Source organism: Anabrus simplex, chromosome 8 (genome assembly GCF_040414725.1).
Source record: "Anabrus simplex isolate iqAnaSimp1 chromosome 8, ASM4041472v1, whole genome shotgun sequence".
In the NCBI taxonomy this organism is placed as follows: domain Eukaryota; kingdom Metazoa; phylum Arthropoda; class Insecta; order Orthoptera; family Tettigoniidae; genus Anabrus; species Anabrus simplex.
Window position 1 is genome coordinate 150880661 of NC_090272.1, and position 24949 is coordinate 150905609.

The window sequence follows — 24949 nt, forward strand, 5'->3', positions numbered from 1 at the left end:
GCGTATTCTTACTCTGTTCTTTTAATCTGAGATGTGAAGTTGTTTTCGAATACAGTGAAACCTCGGAATGCGAGTAACTTGGTCTACGAGTGTTTTGCAAGACGAGCAAACATTGTAAATAAATTGTATCTTGATAAGCGAGTGAGGTTCCGCAATACGAGTGTCACGTGTGCCTACGATTTCCCCTCCCCTGTTCGTCTGGTGAATGGATGAACGAGGTCCTTGGTCCTGTAGTGAAGAAATACCTTTTTAATCTGCCGATCAAAGTCTTGCTGATTATGGACAATGTTTCATCCTCCAGGCCTTGAGGACGACTTACTGGAGGAATTCAAGTTCGTTAAGATTAACTTCCTTCCTCCCAACACTACTCCAGCCTATGGATCAGCAAGTCATTTCGAACTTCAAGAAGCTATACACCAAAGCACTATTTGAGTGATGCTTCGAAGTGACCGAAGAAACAAACCTTACCCTCCAAGAGTTTGGGAGAAAACATTTCCCCATCGTGAACTGCCTGAAGATCATCGATAAAGCCTGAGATGGAGTCACCAAGAGAACTCACTTTCGCGTGGGGAAAGCTTTGGCCTGACTGTGTTCTTGGACGTTACTTTGAGGGGATTGTTGGTGACAATGAGCCGCCGATTGTCGATGAAATTGTGTCCACTATGGGGCTGGAGGTGCATGACGTGGACATTCAAGAGCTAGTGGAGGAACATAGCCAGGAACTGACCACCATCGAACTGATGGACCTGCATCGCGAACAATAGGAGTTTATGGAGATCTCGTCCGGGGAAGAGAAGGAAAAATCAATGGAATCTCTCACTTAAACTGAGATTCGCGAGAAGTGCAAAATGTGGGAAACGGTGCAAAACGATGTAGAAAAACACCACCCGAATAAGGTTGTAGCATTGGGAGCGATGAATCAGTTCAATGACAAAGCAATGTGAAATTTTCGTGAAATCCTCAAAAAGAGATAAAAGCAACAGTCATTGGACAGGTTCCTCGTCAAAGTTGCACGAAAAGAAAACAATTCCAGTGAGCCAACAGAGCGCAGTAATTCCGTTAGTGAAATTTGTGCTACAGTAACTTTTCTCATGACATCTCTCGTCTTCCTCACACCAACAATGATTCATTGTAAGAAAAAGCGCGCTTTAATTTGTTTTAGAAATGGTGGTATGCGAATAAATATTTTTGTGTTGTGGACGAATCATCCGCGTTTCAGTTGTTTCTTATGAGAAAACTTGCTTTGATATACGAGCGCTTTGAATTACAAGCGTGTTGCCGGAACAAATTATGCTCGCAATCCAAGGTTCCACTGTACTGTTCAGTTTGAATTTTTTTATTGCATTTTACACTCTTGTCGCACACTTGACAGTACACTACATCACAGTCACTTGTATTTTCACTATTGCTTGATGTCCACTGTTTAATTAAAAAAGACCTAAAGCTCTTATCTTTAGGCATTTTTACAGTTTAATCTGGTGAAACACTGCAATAGATGAACAGAAAGTTAACAGATGCACGCACTTGTTTAAGCAAAGCTTGGGAGGCTACTCTAATGAGAAACGAATGCCAGAAAGAAGGAAATAGCTGTTGTGAAATGAATGGGTCATTATCCATCTACCTGCTTGGATTACGACTCTGAAAGCCCTTCTTTGATCGGGGAAGGCTTCTCGTGTTGCCTAGGGATGTAAAACATATAGAGTTCATTAGATATTTTATTTCATTCAGAAATATTAGATAATCGATAATACATAAGAGAAAAATATGTCTCTATTTGCACTAACGTTCAAAATATGCATTTGCATATGCGCATATGCATTTTTTAAATATCCGGGCCCTAGTCATCACTGATGAAGGTTCTCTGAATGCACAGATACATTGAGCAGGTATTAACAGAGCATTGTAATACTCTGTGTTCCATTTGTTGACGGAAACTTCAGACATGCACGACGGCGGCGCCCGCCTTATGCCTCTCGTTGTGTCGGAATTCCTTCGCGATGTCTGTATACAAACCCTGAACTAGCCAGCACGTATCACAGACCTCAGTGCCATTGAGCACCTATGGAATATACAGTCTTCTTCTTTCTTCTTTACCTACGGCTTTCCCCACACCTGTGGGGTCGCGGGTGTGAGCTGCGTCGCACATGGGGATTTGGCCCTGTTTTACGGCCGGATGCCCTTCCTGACGACAACCCTATATGGAGAGATGTAATCACTATTACTTTGTTACCTGAAGAGTGTAGTGTGTTGTGCGAGTATGAAGAGAGTGTTGGAACGGACACGTACACCCAGTCCCCCAGCCAAAATAATTAATCAGAAGCGATTAAAATCCCCGACCCGGCCTGGAATCAAACCCGGAACCCTCTGAACCGAAGGCCAGTACGCGACCATTCAGCCAACGAGTCGGACCTATGGGATATATAGTACTTGGGTAAAATGTCCGACGTCGAAATGTTGACACCCTGAATGAAATGAGCCCACCAACCGGGCCGAGTAGCTCGGACGGTAGAGCGCTGGCCTTTTGAGCCCAACTTGGCAGCTTCGATCCTGACCCAGTCCGCTGGCATTTGAAGGTGCTCAAATAACGCCAGCCCCGTGTCGGTGGATGTACTGGCACGTTAAAGAACTCCCGTGGGACAACATTCCGGCACCTCGACGTCTTTGAAATGACCCCCCCAACTTGGCAGGTTCGATTCTGGCTCAGTCCGGCGGTATTTGAAGGTGCTCAAATATGCCAGCCTCCTGTCGGTAGATGTACTGGCACGTACCAGAACTCCTGCGGGACTAAATTTCGGCATCTCGGCGTCTCAGAAAAACCGAAAAAGTAGTTAGTGGGACGTAAAGCCAATAACATTATTAATTACGTCTTTGAAAATCGTAAAAGGGGTTAATGGGGCGTAAAATTATTATTATTATTATTATTATTATTATTATTATTATTATTATTATTATTATTATTATTAAATGAGCCCAGCATAGCACTATTGGAGGAGTGTATCCGCAGCCTCCAAGAAACGAACCAGGAGCCTGTGGGTAGTATGCCGCGGTGCGTGGAGTCTCTCCACCGTCGCCAGGGGTTGAAACGCACAGTGCTGGTGTGAGAAAAGTGGTCAGTGACAACAAGAAAACGTTCAGTTGCAAGATCATGAATTAAGATCAGTCAGAATTCTGTTCAGTATAATTCAGTGAAAATGAAAACATTTGCATCTTTTTGAAAAATAATATAAAATATTGTAATTATAACGTAACGCTGTTCTTTGACGATGAGAATGTGGCCGGACATAATTAATGCATTGTGTTGTGTTATCAATAAGAAACAAGGTTTCAGGTAAATAAATGTAACAGTAAAAAATGTAATTGCCCTTTTTTGCCAGTCAGAGATTTGCCATCCCTGTATGCAGGATGCTCCAACACCTCGAATCACAGCGTCTGAAGAGTTTGAGCAGTGTGGGCGGCAGTATGTGGACGCTCATTGTCATGCAACGTCATAGAGCCAACCTAAAGACAATTGCAGATACTTATTAACTTGCCTATGTATTGTTTCCAAGGCACAGTTGAACAACTGTGGTGACAGGCAATACTCCCTGTTGTAAACCTGTTTTTCAGAGGAATGCTCCAAAAATTCCCCTTTGAACGTTACTTTAGATTTTGTGTTGGTTAAGGTGAGTTCTATCAGTTTAATTACTTTTGGGTGGAGTCCAAAATTTCTTAAGATTTTCAGTATTTAACGTCTGTGGACAGTCACATGCCTTTTTAAGGTCCACAAAAGTTACTTTGTTTCCTGAAATATGCCACACCTAATTTTAAGCGATGATCTGTTCTGTGCAGCTTTCCCAAGGTCTGAAGGCTCCTTGGTATTTGTCTAATTCTTGCTGTAATTGTTCTTTAATGCTACCATATAGGTTTCTAGAGAGAATCTTGTATGTGCAGTCCAAGATTATTATTATTATTATTATTATTATTATTATTATTATTATTATTATTATTGCTAATGTGGTCCTGGTAAATTCTGTGTGGTCAAAAACTGCATTAGTTTTCACTCTATACATTATTCTTCTTTTCATTCTTCCATTCATAAACCTAAATAAACCTAGTAGTGGCCCATGAAATTACATTTTGTTTCCTTAATTGATTCCTAGAAGTGCTGTACTATCAAATTCTAGTGGGACTGTTATGACTCCCAAATGTTCCAGGCTTGTGTATTTGTTGTATATCTGCAAAGTAGATTGCTGGTCACTCTCACACAAGGTTCCTGTGAGATCTTTATTCTTATGCTTTAAGAACTACCAGTTGATTGTGTAGTGTCTCTTATTCCATAGCAACTTATGTCGTGATTCAGAACTGCTCACTAGTCCATTCTGCAATTGCACATGGTGGTTGTCTTGTACAAGACTATCAGATCCCACCCCATGAATCATTTGTACGGTGTAGTTTGTCTTAACATAATGTCCACTTTTGTCTGCATGCATGTGTGTTTCTCCTGGCTCTCTCCTTTGAGCTAATTATTTTGCAAATCGTAAATTTTGAATACCTCGGATTGCTGCCATTTAATTGTAATGTACCTTGAATCGTACCGAGTGAGTGGCTGCACAGTTTGGGTCACATAAATGTCAGCTTGTATTTGGAATTTAGTGGGTTCGAACCCCACTGTCGGCAGCCTTGAAGATCCTTTTCTGTGGTTTCTCATTTTCATACCAGGCAAATGCTTTGGCTGTATCTTAAGGCTATGACTGCTTCCATCCCCGCCCTGCCCTTTCCATCTCATTGCCATACGACCTATCTGTGTCTGTATGACATAAAGAAAATTTGTAAATAAAAATAAAATAAAAAATGAAACAAAAAAATGCACCTTGAATCAGGGTGCAGCAAAGCTAATACAGTGAGCTTGCAGTTGTGATCAACAGTATTTGGTAAGAAAGAAGTGAATTCTCGGTCAATGTTATCTTTACATTGGTCTGTTTTCGGACTGACTTTGCAGTATGGGAGTTGTAGCTGGGTGGGCTCAGGGTATCTATGGTGAAAGTAATGAGAATGATGGCTGGTACAGATAGGTAGGAGCAATAGCGGGAACTGAGGGAAGAAAGGCAAAGTTTGGAATAAGCTCGATGGATGAAGCTTTACACATAAACTGGCTTATGTGGTGGTGTCAAGTTAGGTGAATGGCGAATGATAGGTTATGGTACCTAGGAAAATAATTAACTCTGGCGAGGAAGTAGAGAGAGGCCAAAACGATCATGATTAGACTTTTCGTGATTTAATGAAATGAAGTATAGAGCTGAACAAGGCCAGAGAGCTAGTTGTAAATACAGGATTATGAAGGTGGTTATAGTTAATTCAAGGAGGATTGCAGACTGAATGGTAAAAGGCTTATCATAAAAGGATTATATAGGTAGGTAGGTAGGTAACTGTGACCAGGAGTTTATATGGAATTCTTTGTTAGTAAATCCAACAATTCATTACTTGCACTATTAATGTGGGGATTCTTCACTTGGATAAGAACAACCATATATTATACTTTTAGAAAAGGGTTGATTTTTTTCTCCTCAGAAGCTAGGGTAAGTAGGAAATATAATTAAAATAAATTGCTTGCCATTAACATCTCCGAGAGGTCAGCAGCAAATAGAGTCCAGAATGTAGCAGTTACGGGAAAACAAATTTCTTGGCTATTATGACTGATGGAGCTGTTCTCTTCCTGTTTGCTTGGGATAAACTACTGTATGAATGAGGCAAGTGGGGCTTGACTAGGTTTCATGCTCTGGTGATCACCTCCCAGACAGTAAATAACATGTAATTTCAGCTTATTGAGGGAGTACTATTAAAAAAATGATTGCTATGTATAATCAAAATCAGGCAAGCATATTTGTGACAAATTATACCACTTAAAGTCCTCATTTAATTATCAGCTTTGTGTGGAGCAATTTTCCTTTTGAATATATGCTTGACTGGGTTTCAAAGGAGCAGTGGGAGTAAGCGAGGTCTTGTGTGAATTAAAATATTGACTTGCTTCTGGAAGACAAACATTTATTATAGCTTTTGAAATTGTTTTAAAATAATATAACCTAAGATGACTTACAGCATGTTCCTGTAGTAAAAAACAGAGAACGTATGTGGTGTTATTTTTCTTTCTCGCAAATCTTTACAGTATATGTAGCAGGTCTTATCTAAACTGTCAGCGGGACACACGGTTTTAACAAGGTTGCTTTCTGGTTGGAGTGTTAAAAACTAGTCTCCTTTCCTTTGAAATTCCCCTAATTGTAGTTTTGGATAATCCTATACCTTTGGCAGATCTATCTCGAGCTGTGCTAGTAGATATTATGAATTAGCCATTTCTTGCATCTTAACTCATTCTCACCAGGCGAGTTGGCTGTGCGGTTATGGGCGCGCAGCTGTGAGCTTGCATCCCACTGTCGGCAGCCCTATCCCATATCACCATAAGACCTATCTGTGTCGGCGCAACGTAAAGCAACTAGCAAAAAAAAAAAAAAAAAAAAAAAAAAAAGAGAGAGAGAGAGAAAGAAACCCTAATTCTCACAAAAAATCATATACATGACAGACTAGCACCTTATCTGAACGTATTGTTTAACCTTCCATCAAAGCAAACTCATTAGCAAAATCAGATATAAAACAACCGTATCATCCCATTGTTCTTCTTCAGTCTTCCATATCTGGGAGAGTGTTGATCAGATTTTTCCTTTCCAGAATAAAATGCAAGACAAAATGATGAATAATTCATTCATTGTCCTGCACATGTGATCCATAATGCTATGCAGACTGCTTACCTATCGATGTTCAGTTTATGATTAACTAGATCAATCAGCATATCCACATTTATTGCGTTAGAGTTGAAGAACTTAAATTCTTTTGTGAATTCACCAATATAGAGTATAAAACTGTTTTGACTAGTGGCAAGGTCACTGTGTCTTTTCCCTGCTGTCCAGAGAGTTATTGACATTTTCCCTGCATTAAAGTCATATTTTCTTTCCATTGACAAATGTCCTATGCCTCAAAACTTTCTTTGAAAATCCTCCTTCAATTACACTCCTGCATTTCCATGCCAGCCAGTTGGAAACTTTTTCTGATACTATTACATGTGTTGAAAAGCAAGTGATATGACAATAATTGAGGTGAGGAATGATGTAAACACATTGATAGCAAAGTTAAATTGCAGGAGGTTGGAAAAGTTACCACTGCTGTGGAAAAGCAGTTGCATGACCTCGAAAGCAAAGGACACAACAATAGTGACGAGGTTTCAGAGCTAAGCAATAGGTTTCTATGATATCCGCATTGAATATATTAAAAAGTGGTGTACGCCATTTCTCACACCTGTACACACTATGAATTGGATCAACTTGCTGGGAAAGGAGTCTCTGATGTGGAAAATCATACAAGAAAGCTACATATTCATGAGAACATTGTCACCATATTTGAGTTTGAATGAAGAGAACTTGTTCGATGAGTTTATATGTATGAAATAATATTGTGAAAATAAGTTTCAAGTGAGGAGTGAACTGAAGTATCAAAGTGTCGGTGACAAATGGTGTGAAATAGTGAAATATTTGCTCATTTTACTACACAGGATATAAACACCAACAGTCTGAAATACCTGGTATGTTTTTGTTTGGCTCTGCCAGGATCCGAAGGAACTATCAAGCATGTTTTTCCATTAGTAAATGCATTATGGACAAACTAGAAAAACACTTGCGATTGAGACAGTGAAAGTTTAGTCATTGTAAAGACTCATTTTAAGGATTTGTCTTGTGTTGACTGCCATGCACAAATATCTAAAGAAAAGAAACTTCTTGATAAAGTTCAAAATCTGATATTCTTTTTTTTTTTTTTTTTTTTTTTTTTTCATTACTGGCTTTACATCACACCAACACAGATAGGTCTTATGGCGACGATGGGATAGGAAAAGCCTAGGAGTTGGAAGGAATTGGCCGTGGCCTTAATCAGGATACAGCCCCAGCATTTGCCTGGTGTGAAAATGGGAAACCATGGAAAACCATCTTCAGGGCTGCCGACAGTGGGATTCGAACCCACTATCTCCTGGATGCAAGTTCACAGCTGCATGGCCAACTCGCCCAGTAATAGATATTCTAAAGTGTTGGACATACATACAATATGGCAAACATGAACTGTAATCTGGCATATTTTGAAATTCTGTTCTTCTGATTGTTGCAAGTTCAATTGTAGCCTAATTAATAATACAGGTATATGCATGGTGAATTGAATGATATTTTTCTCATTTCTAACGTGTCCTACTATTTAAAAAATATCCCTTTTTGATTGAAAAATACAAATGTCCCATTTTTTCTGAAATAAATTATAGGAACCTTAAAACAGACATAACTTAGTGTAACTCAGTTTTATAAGCTCTTTTAACCTTTTATTGCAAAACATGGGCCTCGGAGGCCTGTTGCCTCAAACTAACTTCAATATTTCTGTTTAATTCCATCATGTGAACTCGTGGCTATCCCTCGTCTCCACCCACATTGTCACGAATAATGTATTGAGCAGACATTAACTTTTTACACCATTTGGTGGAAGATAATTACCGTATTACTAACCCATCATTTGAGTTGTTTATTAGAGAATTCAAAAGATGCAGTGATTACCACCTTTATTTCTGTGGATGGTACAATTCCTAAATGTCATGCTTTTTGCTTTGAGATTGATTAGAATGCTTTTTTTTTTTCCAGAGAGATGACACGTCTCTACTTGCCCAGTTCTTCTATGCAGATGAGGCTCTGAATCTTGTGGCATCTGAGCTGGACAGCTTTGATGGCCGTAAGGACCCAGAGCGTTGTTCAGCTCTAGTCAATCATCTGAGGCAGTGTCAGGACAAGGCAAGTTTTTGAATCTAAACAAATAGGTTTTTAAATAAAGAATGAGGTGATCTTTCAACTTCAAAAACGCTCATTGACAGGATGGTAATAATACCCACTCAGGAATTTTAGTGGGAAATTTGAAATGTGTATCTTAAAGCAATTTTACAAGTGACTCCTTTTTAGCTATTGTCAGTTATGAAATGTAATTAATCTTCTCTCAAGATCTTTGCGATCACTAAACATGTTTTTTTTTTCTTTTCTATTTGCTTTACGTCACACAGACACGGATAGGTCTTATGACGACGATGGGAGAGGAAAGGCTTAGGAATGGGAAGGAAGTGGCCGTGGCGGCTTAAATTAAGGTACATCCCCAGCATTTGCCTGGTGTGAAAATGGGAAACCACAGAAAACCATCTTCAGGGCTGCCGACAGTGAGGTTCGAACCCAATACCTCCCGGATGCAAGCTCACAGCTGCGCATCCCTAACCGCATGGCCAACTCGCCCGGTTAAACATATTGTCTGATTGTGTACAGGTTGTCTGGTTCTTTCTGATGGGAGTTGCTTCGGTGTATTTGTTTTTGAGTTTACTGTAATGGAGATTAGTCACCTGTGTTGTAGGAAATTCTTTGAATAAGTAAGAGATTATGGAATGACCTGTATTATTGCTACTGTAGGAAGCAGAGCAGCAATTTTGAAGGCTTGCTGTATAGTACATTTGATTTGGCAATCTCCTCCTGTGTTAAAGTTTGTAGGATAAAATACTAATTGTAGGACAGCATTTAAGACTGGTAAAATGTAAGAGACATGAATCAATTGATACAACCCCTTTTGACAAAATTCTACCTCTTTGATTTATAAAAAACCTGTTAAGTCTTGTTTGATAGTTGGATCCCCAAATAGCACCACCAGAATATTTTGTGATTATAGGGAAACCACAATAACTGATGATGCTACGAAGGGCATACCCAAATAAAGTTACATTACACATCAGTTGTTACGTCCACCTTCTCAACATTATCTCCTTGTAACTGTATGAACTTTTGCCATTGATGTGTCAGTCTCTCCAGACCTTCCTGAAACCATTCTTTCGGAGTGCTGCGTATCCATGCCTTGACAGCTGTGTCCAGCTCTGCAAAATGGCGACCATGCAGAGGTTTCTTCATGTTCCCGAACAGGTGATGATCACTTATTTGGCGGTGGACTGCCCCAATGCTTCCATTGCATCGATTGTTATTTTGTTTGTGGCTCATAGTAATGGAGCCATGTCTCACCACCAGTCACAAGCCTAGCGAAAAAGTGGGCTGGATCTTGATCTTGATCATGGCATTGCAAAAGTTCTCTGCATATGTCCACACGCCTCTGCTTTTTGTCTGCAGACAAGAGTCTAGGCACCCACGTGGATGACACCTTCCCCAACAGTAAGTGGCCGTGCACGATCCGCTTCAGGGTGTTTCGGCTAATTCCCGTGGCTGCCTCCATTTCCATAAATGTGATGCATTTGTTTCCTTGGATGACTTGTTCGACCAAGGCAATGTTGGCTGATGTTGACACTGTCACATTTCCTCTAGAACTGGTTTCCTTGTCCACGGATGTGCGCCCTGTTTTCCAACCTTCCACCCAGTTCTAACGAGTTTTTTGTGATGGCGCATGTTCTCCACAGACTGCTACCAAGTGGCGATGAATTTCTGCAGTGGTCACGCCTTCTTTCCATAGGAACTAAGTCGTATAGGACTGTCCCTGATGGTTGCTTTCCATGTTGTCTGCTCCTACGCTGACTGTTGTTATGAAATGGCTATGATGAGTGCATACGTTGGCCCCTGTGTGTGTGCTACCAAACGGTGGAACAAAACACTAGGTACACGTCACCACCTTCAAAAGTGAAATGTGAACCATACCCGGACGTACAAAAAATAGTGTAAAACAATATAGTACGCCCCTCGTTTAATGACACAGTAGAAGTCCGCTATAGCGAGTACGGCATATAACGAAAACTACGTTATAGCGAAGACTTTTTTCTGTCCCTTCAAAATTTGTATATTAACCCGTGCATAGTCCTTCGGTTACAGCGAGAGCCCTATCACTGGCGCATCCGTTATTACGAGCGATTAAGCGCGGCGATTTTTTCCCTTACCGATATTTATGCAGCCCGGCGATGATACTGCATGCGATCGATTACCTTCGGCATCGTTTCCTCGCTATGTGCACTAGCGATTTCTCTCGTCGACATTCGAAGGCATAACTCAAGATATGGCAGAGTGCATCACTGATTTCAGAGGATATTTCATATCTTCTCGCGTCTAGTTACGGCTATTTACATGTAAATTTTTCGCGAGGAGGTTATTTCTCTACATGCGTTTCAATTATGTTTTCATGATAGGCTACATATACGGTTAGGTTAAGTGACGCTGTTTGAAGAAGAAAGCTGAGGTGTTTGCCACAGAAATCTCTGGACTGATGCCGTATTTCTCCGAATCCAGGACTTTTTTCCCCTCAGAATCTCATGCGAAAACTTAAGAGTTGTTGCATTCGCGGCCTAACAGTAAGATAATGGATAAAACTGGCAACTACCATGGTAACCACGCTGCTTCTTTTCACACGCGCACAGAACTCATTGACGACCGCTTCTTTACTACACATCGCTACCGGCTGTACAGTGTACAGTGCCTGTGTTTTTCTCAAATCTGCAGAATGGCATCAAAACATGCGACCCTTCGAATTCTTAGAAAAGCCATAGCTACTCAGTGGCAGTCATAATGCGTCTATTGCACTTGACGCTTAGTAAAATTAAGGTTTAAAGACAGCAGGAATATTTTCGTGATGGATAGTCGTATTGTAAAGATACGTGGAAAAGGTATTGCCGGCAAATCTTCAACGGGTTCTAGTCGATATTATAATGCCAATTTTAAGTTAATGTTTATTAAACACTCGGAAATGTAGAATAATTGTGCAGCCGCAAGAAAATACGGCATAGGCCTAACTAAAGCCAATATTTGGCGTTAGCGTGAAGACAAAGAGCTAAAAAAATGCGTACTGTACAAAAAATGCATTCAGTGGTCCACAACAAGGACGCTTTAATGAAGTCGATGATGAAATTGTGAGGTATGTGCACAAAAACACAAGGGCGGTTGACCAAACCGTGGCGCAATAAACTCGTTCGTTGACTTTCAACGTTCCCGATTAGGCCTATACATCGCTAGCCGTTGAATTTGGCTGCACCCGACAAGCGAGACGTGCGTGTAGCGGTAGCCGGTTATATCTGACGCTGCGTAAAAGTAACAGTTTTATAGACAGCAAGAATAATTTCCTGATGATGGATCGTTGTAATGTAGAGACGTATGGAATAGGTATTGCCGGAAAATTTTCAACGAGTTCTCTTCGGTATTATGATGCCAATGTTAAGTTAATGGCCCTTAAACCCGCGGAAATAAAGAATAATTATGCAGCCGCAGAAAAGAACGAAATACGGCGTGACGAAAGTCAATGTTCGGCGTCTAAAAATGGTTTAAAAATGCGTAGGCCTGTACGATTTTACAAACTTCCTTTTGAGCCTGATTTAAATTTTTTGAAGGAAAAAGTGGGGTTCATCTTGGATTCGGTGAAATACGGAACTATATTTTTTCAGAATGAAATTAAACATACACTTTCACGTAGTATCGGATTACGAAAAACAACAAACAAGTAAGCCGTAGTGTGGATATCATCTGCGGAAACGCAAGTTTTGAACAAACTGATTGCCGTTTCATACCAATTTTAAAGTGCATGAAGGGTTTTCCGTCTTTTATACACAAATCGGATATAACGACAATCCGTTATAGCGAGTAAATTTTTCGCTGTTATGATTTCTCGCTATAACTGACTTCTACTGATTCAAGGCTGATTAGGAGTGAGGTAGTTCACCATATCTCTCCTCATTGGGCCAGAAAGTGCTATTGCAGCATGACTGGCCTTATGAGTAGCACCTTTCATAACATGCAGATGCACTAGTCATGCTGTGAATGTTGCTACTGAGCACCACCTACACTTCAGCAGCTTCCATACAGTCAGTCATAAGTAGGAAAAGACTTTTGTGGAAGGTACATTTTGCTCTGGCTTGAAGCAAGAGACTTGCAAAAATACTGCTTCCATTATGAAATAGCAGCTGGCAGTTCTTAAAACTATTTAAAATTTGCTTTTACATTGCACCAACACAGGTCTTATGGCAGCGATCAGATAGGGAAGGGCAAGGAGTGGGAAGTAGGTGTGGTCTTAAGGTACAGCCCCAGCATTTGCCTGGTGTGAAAATGGGAAACCATGGAAAACCATCTTCACAGCTGCTGACAGTGGGGTTCGAACCCGCTATTTCCTGAATGCAAGCTCACAGCTGCACTCCCCTAACCGCACAGCCAACTCACCCGGTTTAAAAAAAATCAGTAGGTAAATAGGTGATGACAAGCGGTTGACTAAGAACATTTTTACCATACTCGATAGTAGACCTAATAGATGTGATAAGTGGTTCAGGGAAGTCAGGAAGAATCTGAAAAAAATTGGACTAAACATTATTAACAGAACCAGGTACTGACACCATATCAATAACTTAAAGGGCTTTCATGGAGAACAACAGTAGAACAGCAGGTGGACAGCAGAAAGGAGACGAGCTGCCAGAGAGAGAATGCAATGATACTGGGCTGCAAAGAAGGCTTCTAAAAATGTGTAAATGTTGCCTATTGTGATTTCTAATGGCTGTAAATGTCTTAAAAAAAATTAAAATAGTAGTATTAATTATGGCACCTACTTAACATTTTGCCAGCCCTGTGGTGTAGGGGTAGTGTGCCTGCCTCTTATCCGGAGGCCCCGGGTTCGATTCCTGGCCAGGTCAGAGAATTTTACCTGGATTTGAGGGCTGGTTCGAGGTCCACTCAGCCTACATGATTAGAATTGAGGAGCTGTCTGACGGTGAGATAGCGGCCCTGGTCTAGAAAGCCAAGAATAACGGCAGAGAGGATTCGTTGTGCTCGTAATCTGCAGGCCTTCGGGCTGAGCAGCGGTCGCTTGGTAGGCCAAGGCCCTTCAAGGGCTGTAGTGCCATGGGGTTTGGTTTGGTTTTTGGACGAAAGTTCAGTTTTACAAATTTCTAAGTTAGAAGTACCAAGTCAAAAGGGATAATACAAGAGGGTTTTTTCACTTTAATTCCGTCACAGCTGCAAATGTTAATGCTGTTGATAAGAATCAGACCTACGTTAGTGATACAGTAGTTCCTACTTTTTATTTGACACATCAGAGACATTGTGGAAATAACCCAGCAAATAAATGCTTTGTGTGAGATTTTGTAGTTACTGTAACTCAAGATATTGTTTAAAACGTAAACTATTATCCTAGCCGAGGTCATTGCTATTTGAGGATGTTCAAATGTGATAATCCACATCGTCGGTTTTCGGTATGTCAAATTACTCCATTTATTCGTTCTTTTGTTTATTTCATTCATAGTCTAGAAGCCGTGTGCCTAGTTAGCTCCTCTGATGGTAGCTTTCCAACTTTTATGGCAGATAGGTGTGTGAACTCCCACCATTTTTAGTCCATAAAAATGTTTCTTTCCCTCCTACCTGCCTTTCATTATGATCCGTAGCAAGCCTCTGTGTTGTAGTGTGTGTCTAATGTCCTCGTTTGCACAGTTGTCTAAGAATTACTCTTCTTTCACAAACTAGATTAAGTGCATTTGTGATTCAGCTCATCCACGGGATCTTACGCAGGTGCCTTCAGTACCACATCTCAAATGCTCAATCACAACCTGTCAAGTACTTTCACAAACCGCTTCCTGTGCACTAGGCTCAGTGCGCAATTGGTTAGCATTTTATGGTATTTGTAGACTACTGCCTTTGCTGTTCCAATCTGCACTTTGACATCTTGTTGAACGTAGCCATTCTCCAAAATTATCCTACCCAGATATTTTAAAGAAGATACTTGTTCATGTGTTTCGCCATGAATGAACATTTTGAAATCTCTCCTTGATTTGCCTACTGACATTGTTTTTGCATTTGCTGTGTTCATTTTCATTTTTCATTTTCATTTTTCAGGTACTTCACATATGCTACCTTATGACCCATATTTGTTCCTTCCAAGGCCACACTGAGGATTGCATTAGAAAACACTGAAGTATCGTAGTGACAATAACCAGGTTTTTGTAGCTACTGCCAATTTTGATCACCGGACGAGTTGGCCGTATCACTGCTGTTTGCCTCTTGTATAGATTTGCCACATGTGTGATTTCTTTCCTTGGGCAAGTAATCTTATCCATTAATGGAAACAATTTTTTCCAGCCTACTCGGTCAAATGCTTTCTCGTAATCGATGAAGCAGGCATGTAGGGTGCTGTTGAGGTTCATTAGCCATTCTGCTTGGATCTGAAAACATTGGAATTGCATCTCTTGCAGACTTCTGGTTTCAGAACCTGAACTGTTCGATGGTAATTTAGAATCTCTAACAGTATCTTAGAGGCATGTATGACAAGGCTTATTGTACAATAGTTCTTGCTCCTGGGTTAAGTCCTCACCGGCATCTACGGCGGAGAAGATGAACTTCGGTATGGTGGAGATGGCGGGAGGGGCAAACCCGTAGCGTCTGTACTTCCAGAGGAGCGGCTATGAAAGACTTTTATCTCCATGTTAGGGGTGGCCTAAGTTTGAACCTGGCAGAGGTATAAAATGCCTTGAGTGTGGCGAGCCCATCGTAACAATAGCCTATATGGATAAAGCAGATATGGTGCCTCGGAAAAGTTTAGGAGGATCAAAAATTGAGAAGAGATTACATTACATATTTTGTGTTTAGTGAAATTTTACTGGTTGGTGTGGGAATATTATATTTAAAAAATATAATAATTTATGATTGCAAATAAGATGAGGGCAGTTGTCCCCTGCTAAAAGCGATGCACAGCTCTGGGTGCTGGGAGAACTGGGAGAAGTGGGCAACCAGCATCAAACTACATCAAATTTGCAACAGTAAATGTCCTGACGCTGACGGGAAAGACAGAAGAACTGGTTGACTTCATGAAAGAAAAAGATATAGCCATACTTGGACTGTGTGAGACCAAGAAGAGGGGTACGGGAGAGATTCCTCTGAAAGAAGGCTACAGGCTGTATTACAGCAGACGACTTCAAGCAAAAAATGGAGTGGCCATCATACTTAGAAAAGAAATCCACGATTATGTGGAGTCTACAAAATGCGTCAGTGATAGGATCATGATGATGAGCAGGGCCCAGATTTCAATGACATGTCATCTTTTAATTGGTGCGTTATAGAAGTTGCTAAGTCATATGCAAATCCTGTTCATGGCTCACAGATTACAGAAATGCATATTCATTAAGTCATTTTCTCATCGTTTTTTGATGTATTTGTTAGGTCATTTTTTCACTTTTTGCGACATTATTTTGTCATTTTTATTTATTTTATTTTTCTTATTGGTTATTTTAAATAAGAATCCACGTTTTATGTCACCAACCAACCAGTTCCTATATCTTGACCTACTTGAAGGTTTACGTGAAGGTTCATCTTCGAAAGTTTCTACACTAAGTTGTGAGCTGAGTACATAGCTTTGTACATCCCTCACCTTTGTGTCTTAACAGGAGGTGAGAGCTAAGCTATTCTTGGGTGACCTTCAGATGAGGGCTAAGCCTTTCAGTTCACCAGGGAAGTGTGTTCAGTGTGACGTCGGCAGTGAGGTATTTTTGCCATTGTACTCTATTTCCTTGTTCCTTCATGTTAGTTTTAGTTGTACAGTTTGTAGATGTAAGTTGTGTGTAACCATTTCGAGTGCGCGTTAAAATACCAAAGGTAAAACCATCCAAGGCAGGTAATTTGAGACAAAATTTCTTTGAATTTGGGGAAGATACCTTTTTTTACAGATGGTGAAATACTATTCTGTAAAGTGTGTGTGAAGTGTAAGTGGCAGCAGCAAAAAGATTCACTGTTCAACACCGCATCAGTCGCGACAAACATGTGCGCGGTATTCAGAATATCAGCAGAAAGAAAAGTACTCGACATTTACTCATGCAAAACGCATCATCAAGCAGAGGTACAACCTCAGCCTTTTTTAATGAACTGTGTGAAGTTTTTGTCACAGCAAATACTCCTCTTCATAAACTAACTATTCCTGAATTAAGGCAGTTCCTAGCACTGTATACAGGTCATTCCATTCCGGATGAATCTACGCTAAGGAAAAATTACATACCGCTCTGCTATGAGAAAAAACTTCAAAGAATACGGGAAAGAACAAGCAGAAATAAGTTTTTTGTCTTAGTAGACGAAACTACTGACGTTGAAGGTCGTTACGTAGCTAATGTAATTGTAGGAACCCTGGAAATAGATAATCCCAGAGAAATATTTTTGCTAACTTCGGAAGTCCTGGAATCTGTCAATCATTCTACAATATGTGGAATGTTTGACAGGACCATGGTTCTGCTGTGGCCTGACGATGTGAGGTACGATGACGTTTCACTTTTCGTGACCGATGCCACGCCTTGCATAGTTACAAGCTGGTAAAGCTATCAAAGCTTTTTATTCAAGAATGGTGCATGTAACTTGTCTAGCTCATGCTTTCCACAGAGTGGCAGAAGACGTGAGGGAGAATTTTCCTGACATTGATAGACTTTCGTCGCAGGTAAAAAAGGTATTTGTCAAGGCCCCATCGCGCAAGAAACTCTTTTGAGTCACTAGCTCCCGATATCCCACTACCTCCACAGCCTGTAGTTACAGGTTGGGGACGTGGATCAATGCGTGCGAGTACTACAGCGACAACTTTTTAGCAGTGAAGCGAGTGATAGACTCTCCAGAAGCCCAAGACGCCAAGGCTATTGAAATCGCCCAAGAGATGTTTTCAGCTGACGTTTGCATGGTAAGTTGGCATACATTAAGGCAAATTTTTAGCTCCCTGCCGTCAGCTATTACACGACTTCAGGAGAGAGGTGTGACAATCGAACAAGCGACAGCTTTGGTGAGAGCAATGCAGGAAGCTTTGGAAAATGTGCGTGGTGATGTTGGCGAGTTGGTATTTCAGAAACTAAAATCTGTTCTTGATAAAAGCACAGGGTACAAGGTTTTGTGCTCAGTCGTCCGGGTACTCACTGGGGGAAGATTTCAGTGTAGTGGATTTTGAAGAAGAGCTGTCACCAAGTGATTTAGCGCACTACACTACAAGTACGCACCCCTCGCATCTGTGGACATCGAAAGGAGCTTTTCGATGTACAAGAACGTTTTGGCCGCGTATCGACGTTCTTTTACCTTCGAGAATCTACGGATGGTCACAATTATCTACTGCAACACAGTCTGAGGTAAATATTAAAACCTACATCATTTCTCTTTACGGAGTACCTGGTGTCAGAAGATCTTCGTACCGGTACATTTTGTTTCTAAGAAAAACAGAGATTCCAAAACAAAGACCTGACACATTGTTATGTAAAAATTAGAGAAGTCCGCCTCTGTGGTGTAGTGGTTAGCGTGATTAACTGCCACCCTCAGAGGTCCGGGCTTGATTCCCGGCTCTGCCACGAAATTTGAAAAGTGGTACGAGGGCTGGAACGGGGTCCACTCAGCCCCGGGAGGTCAACTGAGTAGAGGTGGGTTCGATTCCCACCTCAGCCATCCTGGTTTCCCACTTCTCCAGGTAAATGCCGGGATGGTACCCTACTTACGGCCACGGCCGCTTCCTTCCCTCTTCCTTTCCTGTCCCATCCAATCTTCTCATCCCTCCACAAGGCCCCTGCTCAGCATAGCAGGTGAGGCCGCCTGGGCGAGTTACGGGTCATTCTCCCCAGTTGTATCCCCCGAACTGAAGTCTGAAGCTCCAGGACACTGCCCTTGGGGTGGTAGAGGTGAGATCCCACGCTGAGTCCGAGGGAAAAACCGACCCTGGATGGTAAACAAATGAAGAAGAAGAAGAAGAAGAAGAAAAAATTAAGAAAATATCAATTATCAATATTGTTCCTATCTATAAATGTATATAATTGAATTTCAAACAATAAATACTTGGGATTTTTAAGTCATTTTTTGTTCGTTTTTAGGACATTATTTGATAATTTTAAGGTCATTAGCATTTTAGGTCAACAAAATCCGGGCCCTGGTGATGAGACTCCAGTTTGAAAATGGCATGAAAGATCTATTCCAGTTGTATGCTCCACAAACGGGTTTCATAGATGAACATATAGAGAACTTTTTAGAGGAAGTGGAGAGACAGATAGAAGATAAGAAAGTGCTATTGATGGGAGACGCACAAGTTGGGATGGAAAGACAAGGAAAGGAAAATGTTGTAGGGCCCTTTAGATATGGAAATCCAGAAGGAGAGTTGTTGGTGGATTTTTGCACGAGGAACCAAATGATTGTTGGAAACATCTGGTTTAGGAAGATGATGATGATTACAAGGTATGGTTGGGGAAACAGATGAACAAAGACCATGATTGATGATATAATCATCAAGAAAGAACACCATAAGAACCTTTTAGATGTTACAGCCATGCCTGAAGAAGCCTTTGGTGGGGATCATAAAGTTGTGATAGGAAAACTGAAAGTGGGAAAGATTGAAAAACCCCCATTAAGAAGAGAGAAAAGAATTAAAGTATGGTCGTTGAAGGAGAAAAGCATACAAGGAGAATTTCAAAGGGAAATAATACCCTTGGTACCCTGGACAGAGATGGGGACTGTTGGAGATGAATGGAAAAGATTTAAGGAAGCACTGGTTGGATGTGCAGAAAAGGTATGTGGTAGAACATCAGAAAATGTGACAAAGAGAGACACTGGTGGAATGATAGGGTAAAGAGTAAAGTGAAGAAAAAGAAAATGGCATGGAAAACATCTAAGACTGAAGAAAGTAGAAAATATGTGGAGGCGAAGAATTTAGCCAAGAAAGTAGTTGAGGAAGAAAATAGGAAAAGCTGGGTCTTATTTACACAGAAATTGAGAGATGATATGCAGGGCAGCAAGAAATTATTGTATGGTATCATAACCCTTGAACCGGTAGTTGAAATAGCTCTAACCGGTGGGTGTGCACCACACATTTGCACTACTTGATGTATGCCACTATGACAGATGTATTAATCACAGAATATGCACATCTAATACACCAAAACATTCAGCATGAACCGGACTATTTGAAAAGTGGTTTGTATTTACCCTTAATGTAATATTTTTTAAAAAATTTCTGCCCCTTTTAAATGCCCCCTCAAAATATCAAAAATATCTTTTACTTACACATCAAATATAAATGACTAATCAGTTTTTCTGAAACTTTTTAAAATATACATTTTGTAGAGAAATTAATTATAATAAGCATGCAAATTTTAAGTGAATAGTGTTAATACTTCAGCAATCATTCAATAAAAAGTACGGTAGTTGATAGAGTTCTAACCGGTGGGTGTTCTTAACCTACTTCAGGTGGCACAACACTTATCCACTCTGCTGCATTGGGCCTTGAATTTACAGATGCATTTAATTCTATTGCCAATATCTTCATCTTAAATCCAAATATGTAGCCATCGTGTGTGCATAACAAACAGTGAACAACAGAAGTAAGTCGCAACAAAATCAACATGTTTCAAAGCTGTATGAATTGTGACCTTCATTTGTTTCAAAGATATCATATGTAAATGGATGTATTTAACACCGAAACATTCCACATTCCACATTCTGCCTGATGAATGCTGCCATCTAACGGAAATATTCACAACTTCTAGCTGAATTTACCGGTAAAGTAGACCTGACGATCTATCGTTAGCAGTGGTTGAGATAGGCACAACTTGCCGATCTGTTGTCAACTACCGGTTCGAGGGTTAAGAAACAAAAAGAGAGATGAAGTAAACACCAGATTTGTGAAGGTTGAAGATGGCATAATGTTAACAAAGCCAGAAGAAATAAGAAATAGATGGAGAGTATTTTCAGAAGTTGCTGAACATGAGAAATAATGAGTCAATCAATAGACCATCAGGAAAGGCAATTAGTTGATGAAGAAATGGGTAAAGAAATTACAATGAATGTAATTTAAATGGCAATAAGAAAGATAAAGAATGGAAAAACTGCTGGAATAGATGAAATTTCAGTGGAGATGATAAAGGCAGGTGGAGCTGTAGGCCTGCAGTTGAGATATCGAGTTCTCAGGATTGTCGGGGAGAATAAGGAGGTCCCTGAGGATTCGCAAAAAGGAATAATCATCCCAATTTGCAAGAAAGGCGACAAGTAAGTATTTAAGAACTACAGGGGAATTGCTCTGATATGTCATGTTGCTAAGATAATGGAGAGGATACTGGAAAGTAGGATAAGGTTGAGGGTTGAAAATCAGATATAGGAAAATCAGTTTGGTTTCAGAAGTGGAAGGTCAACAATAGAGCCCATTTTCATTATGAGACAACGAATGGAAAAGCAATGGGAGTATGGGAATGATATACTGATGACATTCATTGACATTGAAAAAGCATATGACAGTGTCCCCAGGACTAAAGTTTGGGACAGTCTGGTCCAGAAAGGAATTGGACAGGGATTAATAAAAACCATCATGGCAATGTACAAGGAATGTTGTAGTTGCATGCAAACACATGTTGGCAGGACAAGTTGGTTCAAAATCACTAGTAGGCTGAGACAGGGAAGTGTTCTATCACCAATACTGTTTACAATGGTAATGGATGACATCATGAAAACAGCAAAAGCAGCATATGGAGGAAGAGAAATGAACATGTTATTTGCAATGATATTCTGATTTGGGGAGAAGACGACATGAAGGTTCAAGAACAGTTGGATGTGGTAAATGGGAAGATCGAAGAATGTGGATTGAAAATAAGTCTAGAAAAAAGTAAAATTCTTGTTATGACTAGAGGGAAGAAGGAAGGGGAAGGTTACAGACTTGCAGACAAGGCCCTGGAAGTAGTGGAGACATTCAAATACCTGGGGAGTGAATTAATGGAGAATGCTCGACTGGATGCTGAAATTAGTAAGAGGCTTCAAGTTGGAAGCTGTTTCTATCATAGTATAAGAAACATGTTATGGGACAAAGATGTGCCAGGGGAGGCAAAGAAAACTATGCACAAGATGTATTACGTACCCATAACAACTTCGGAGCAGAAACTTAGACAGTGACAAAAAAGGATGAGAGTCGAATACAGGCAGCCGAAATGAAGTTCTTGAGGAGTACGATACAGAAGAGTAGAAGAGTCAAAGTAAGGAATGAGAAAATCCAGGAAGAAATTGGAGTGGAGAAAATAAATGATAGAATAGAGAAGAGCCGATTAAGATGGTTTGGGCACATAAAGCGAATGAGTGATGAAAGAATACCAAAAAAGGTGATGGAAATGCAAATGCAAGGAAGGAGAGGCCACGGATGACCACGGTTGAGATGGAAGGAGTATTAGAGAACGCAGTATTAGAGAAAGAAACCTGGACTGGGACACGGTGTTGGAGGAGTGGTAGAAAAAGCGAAGAAAGTGGAGAGGAACCATATTTGCCCTTATCCGGCTACAGCTGGATAATGGGAAATGATCATAGTCCTTGCTCCTTCAGGCATTGGCTTTCTTTGTTATAGGGATTGTGACTCGTATTCATATGGCCATTCTGTTTGTAAGGCTCTTCAGCCTACTTTCCATGACTCTTTTGGATAGTCATCAATCCCTGGAGATTTTCTGTTGAAGTGCTCTCTAAAATTCTTTTCAGAGAATAGTGTGTTCATATTCTTCTGCTGACATGTGCTCATGAATGCTTGCACTGTTTCCATACAGTTCCACTGTTGATACTGTTCTCTTAGATCCACCAGCTGTTCACCATTTTTGCCCTGTACTGCACTGGAGGTTCTGGTTCTCAAGGACATGAAATTTGATTTTTTTTGCTTAGGCATTGTCTGTCCTACCACTTTATATCAGTTCCTCCACTTCTTTGCAGTGTTCATTCTGCTATGGGCAAGGGCAGTAGAATGCATACACAGTTCCCTGTCTTGTAAGGACTAAAGGGGGACCGGGGTGGGTGGGCGTTACGTCTTTGGAGCATGAGTTGATGAGCACAGTTCCTGTAGCTGAGTCTGAATACTTCCACTTACTTATGTCAGGCTTGTCACTTTCATATTTTGTATCTGACCCCCACTTGGTCAACCCTTATTCTTTTCCAACCCCAACGGTGTTGTGCCTTGTGACTGGTGTTGAGCAGAGGTACCCTCATTGGATGTTTATCTCTGTACCTTAGGGCGAGGAGATTTTTCTGGATGATATGGCTCTTCACACATCATTGTCCAGTATTGAATTGACTAGATGTGGCCCATTTTATTGCTCTTACGAGCTCTTACGATCTGAGCTAGCTAACGGCAATCCGTCATCGTCGCGTCGCCTACAGCAGTCGACGCTGACAGTGGGGCCTTTGTCCGAATCCATGTACTCGTGATACACTCTTGATACGGTGGACTTCGAAAGCCCAGTGCCTGCACGACTTGAGAGATGGAGTGGCCTATACGTCTGGCACTGACTATCTGGCTACGATCAGAAGTGCTGAGGTCTCGCTTATTACCCACCTTGTAGTCAACTGTTACTCATACAGCCCGTACGAGGTCTGACATCCTCACTGTTGCATGCCACTCCTATTGCATTCGCTGGGCCGAGCACAGCGCCATTTCCCCACTATGGCAGCTATCTCCATTTCAGTCGCTCATGAGTAGGGGGCAGATGTTTTGAAACGTTATCTTTTTCCCCTTTGCACTAGGATGTTGCTCAGTAGAATAGAAATTTATTCTGTGATGTAACAAACTGTTATAACACTTTTTTATTTTACATTACCGTATTTTGCATTTTATTGTCAATTTGGGATCATCAGACATTTCAACTTTCTAGACTGTTTAGGGTCAATATATAGTATTTTTAAGATTGTTTAGATCATTTTAAAGTGATTTTTAAATTTATGCCTTTATGCTACAAGTCCACAAGTGACAACATTTTTAAAAAATATACATTTTTCTTACATATGGTTAAATTTGCTAAATATCTTTCATGACTAAGCAAACTGACCCAACAGTTATTGGTGACTAAGAAAGGGTGAGGAAAGGATTTTTTTTTGCTAGGGGCTTTACGTCGCGCCGACACGGATAGGTCTTATGGCGACGATGGGATAGGAAAGGCCTAGGAGTTGGAAGGAAGCTCCCGTGACCTTAATTAAGGTACAGCCCCAGCATTTGCCTGGTGTGTCTCCCGGATGGAAGCTCACAGCCGCGCGCCTCTACGCGCACGGCCAACTCGCCCGGTGAGGAAAGGATTATAACTGTGAGTCTTGTTTCTGAGATATGTGCAGGAACACAATACAGAAATCTGATAAGGAGAAAGTATTTTCTAACACGTCTCAGGCACAAGGAAAGCACCAGCCTTCAACCTTGTGTACCTCAAAGCCAAGAACAAATGGAAATGAGAAGGGATTGGAAACAACGGTTATATAACTTTCCGCTTCAGTGCAAAAGAGAATTATCCTCCCAAGTAGTTCTGTGCATCTGTGCAAGAAAAATGCCAAAAATGAAACCATCACAGAGAGCTTTTTTTTGCTAAATTTTATTTATGTTGTACCAACGCAGATAGGTCTTACAGTGACGATGGGCTAGAGGTGAGGAAGGGAGCGACCGTAGCCCTAATGAAGATACAGCCCTAGCATTTTCTTGGTGTAAAAATGGGAAACCACTGAAAACCATCTTCAGGGCTGCTGGCAGTGGGGTTTGAACCCTTTGTCTCCTGAATGCTGGTTGATAGCTACGTGACTGAAACCACAGAGCTACTTGCGTGGTATATTACTTGGTGTATTTTTAATTCAGATAGAGAATGAATTTGGAAAAGACGTGTTTACAACAGATGAGCGTATTTATTCTGTAAATTGTGCAGTGTTAAAGTGAGTGCGAAAAGGAAGTTTGTTGTACAACAGCACATTAAATGAAAATATTACCAGAAAGCTGTAAAGAGTGCAAAGAACAAGTGTTCGAGGTTTTTTTGGGGGGGCAAAATATTACATTCAGCAAATCATTATGTCCATATTTATATAGAGTACATCGGGGGAAGATGCCATACTTTTTGGTTCTGCATGAAGTTAGGACTGGAAATATTGAGATTTTCAAAACGAGATTTATCACACATGTTTGGCAAGGTTTTCTCAAAATAAAA

At 40.7% G+C, this 24949-nt stretch overlaps 1 protein-coding gene across 2 annotated transcripts in view; it reads left to right on the plus strand.

Annotated features, from left to right (window-relative positions):
- The window catches only part of LOC136878907 (lateral signaling target protein 2 homolog), a 212828-nt gene that overhangs the window by 104078 nt on the left and 83801 nt on the right, over positions 1 to 24949 (plus strand). For both annotated transcript variants that reach the window (XM_067152505.2, XM_067152506.2), the window contains exon 2: positions 8700 to 8846. In XM_067152505.2, coding sequence (XP_067008606.2) covers positions 8700 to 8846 — 147 coding nt within the window. The remainder of the gene's footprint in view (positions 1 to 8699; positions 8847 to 24949) is intronic.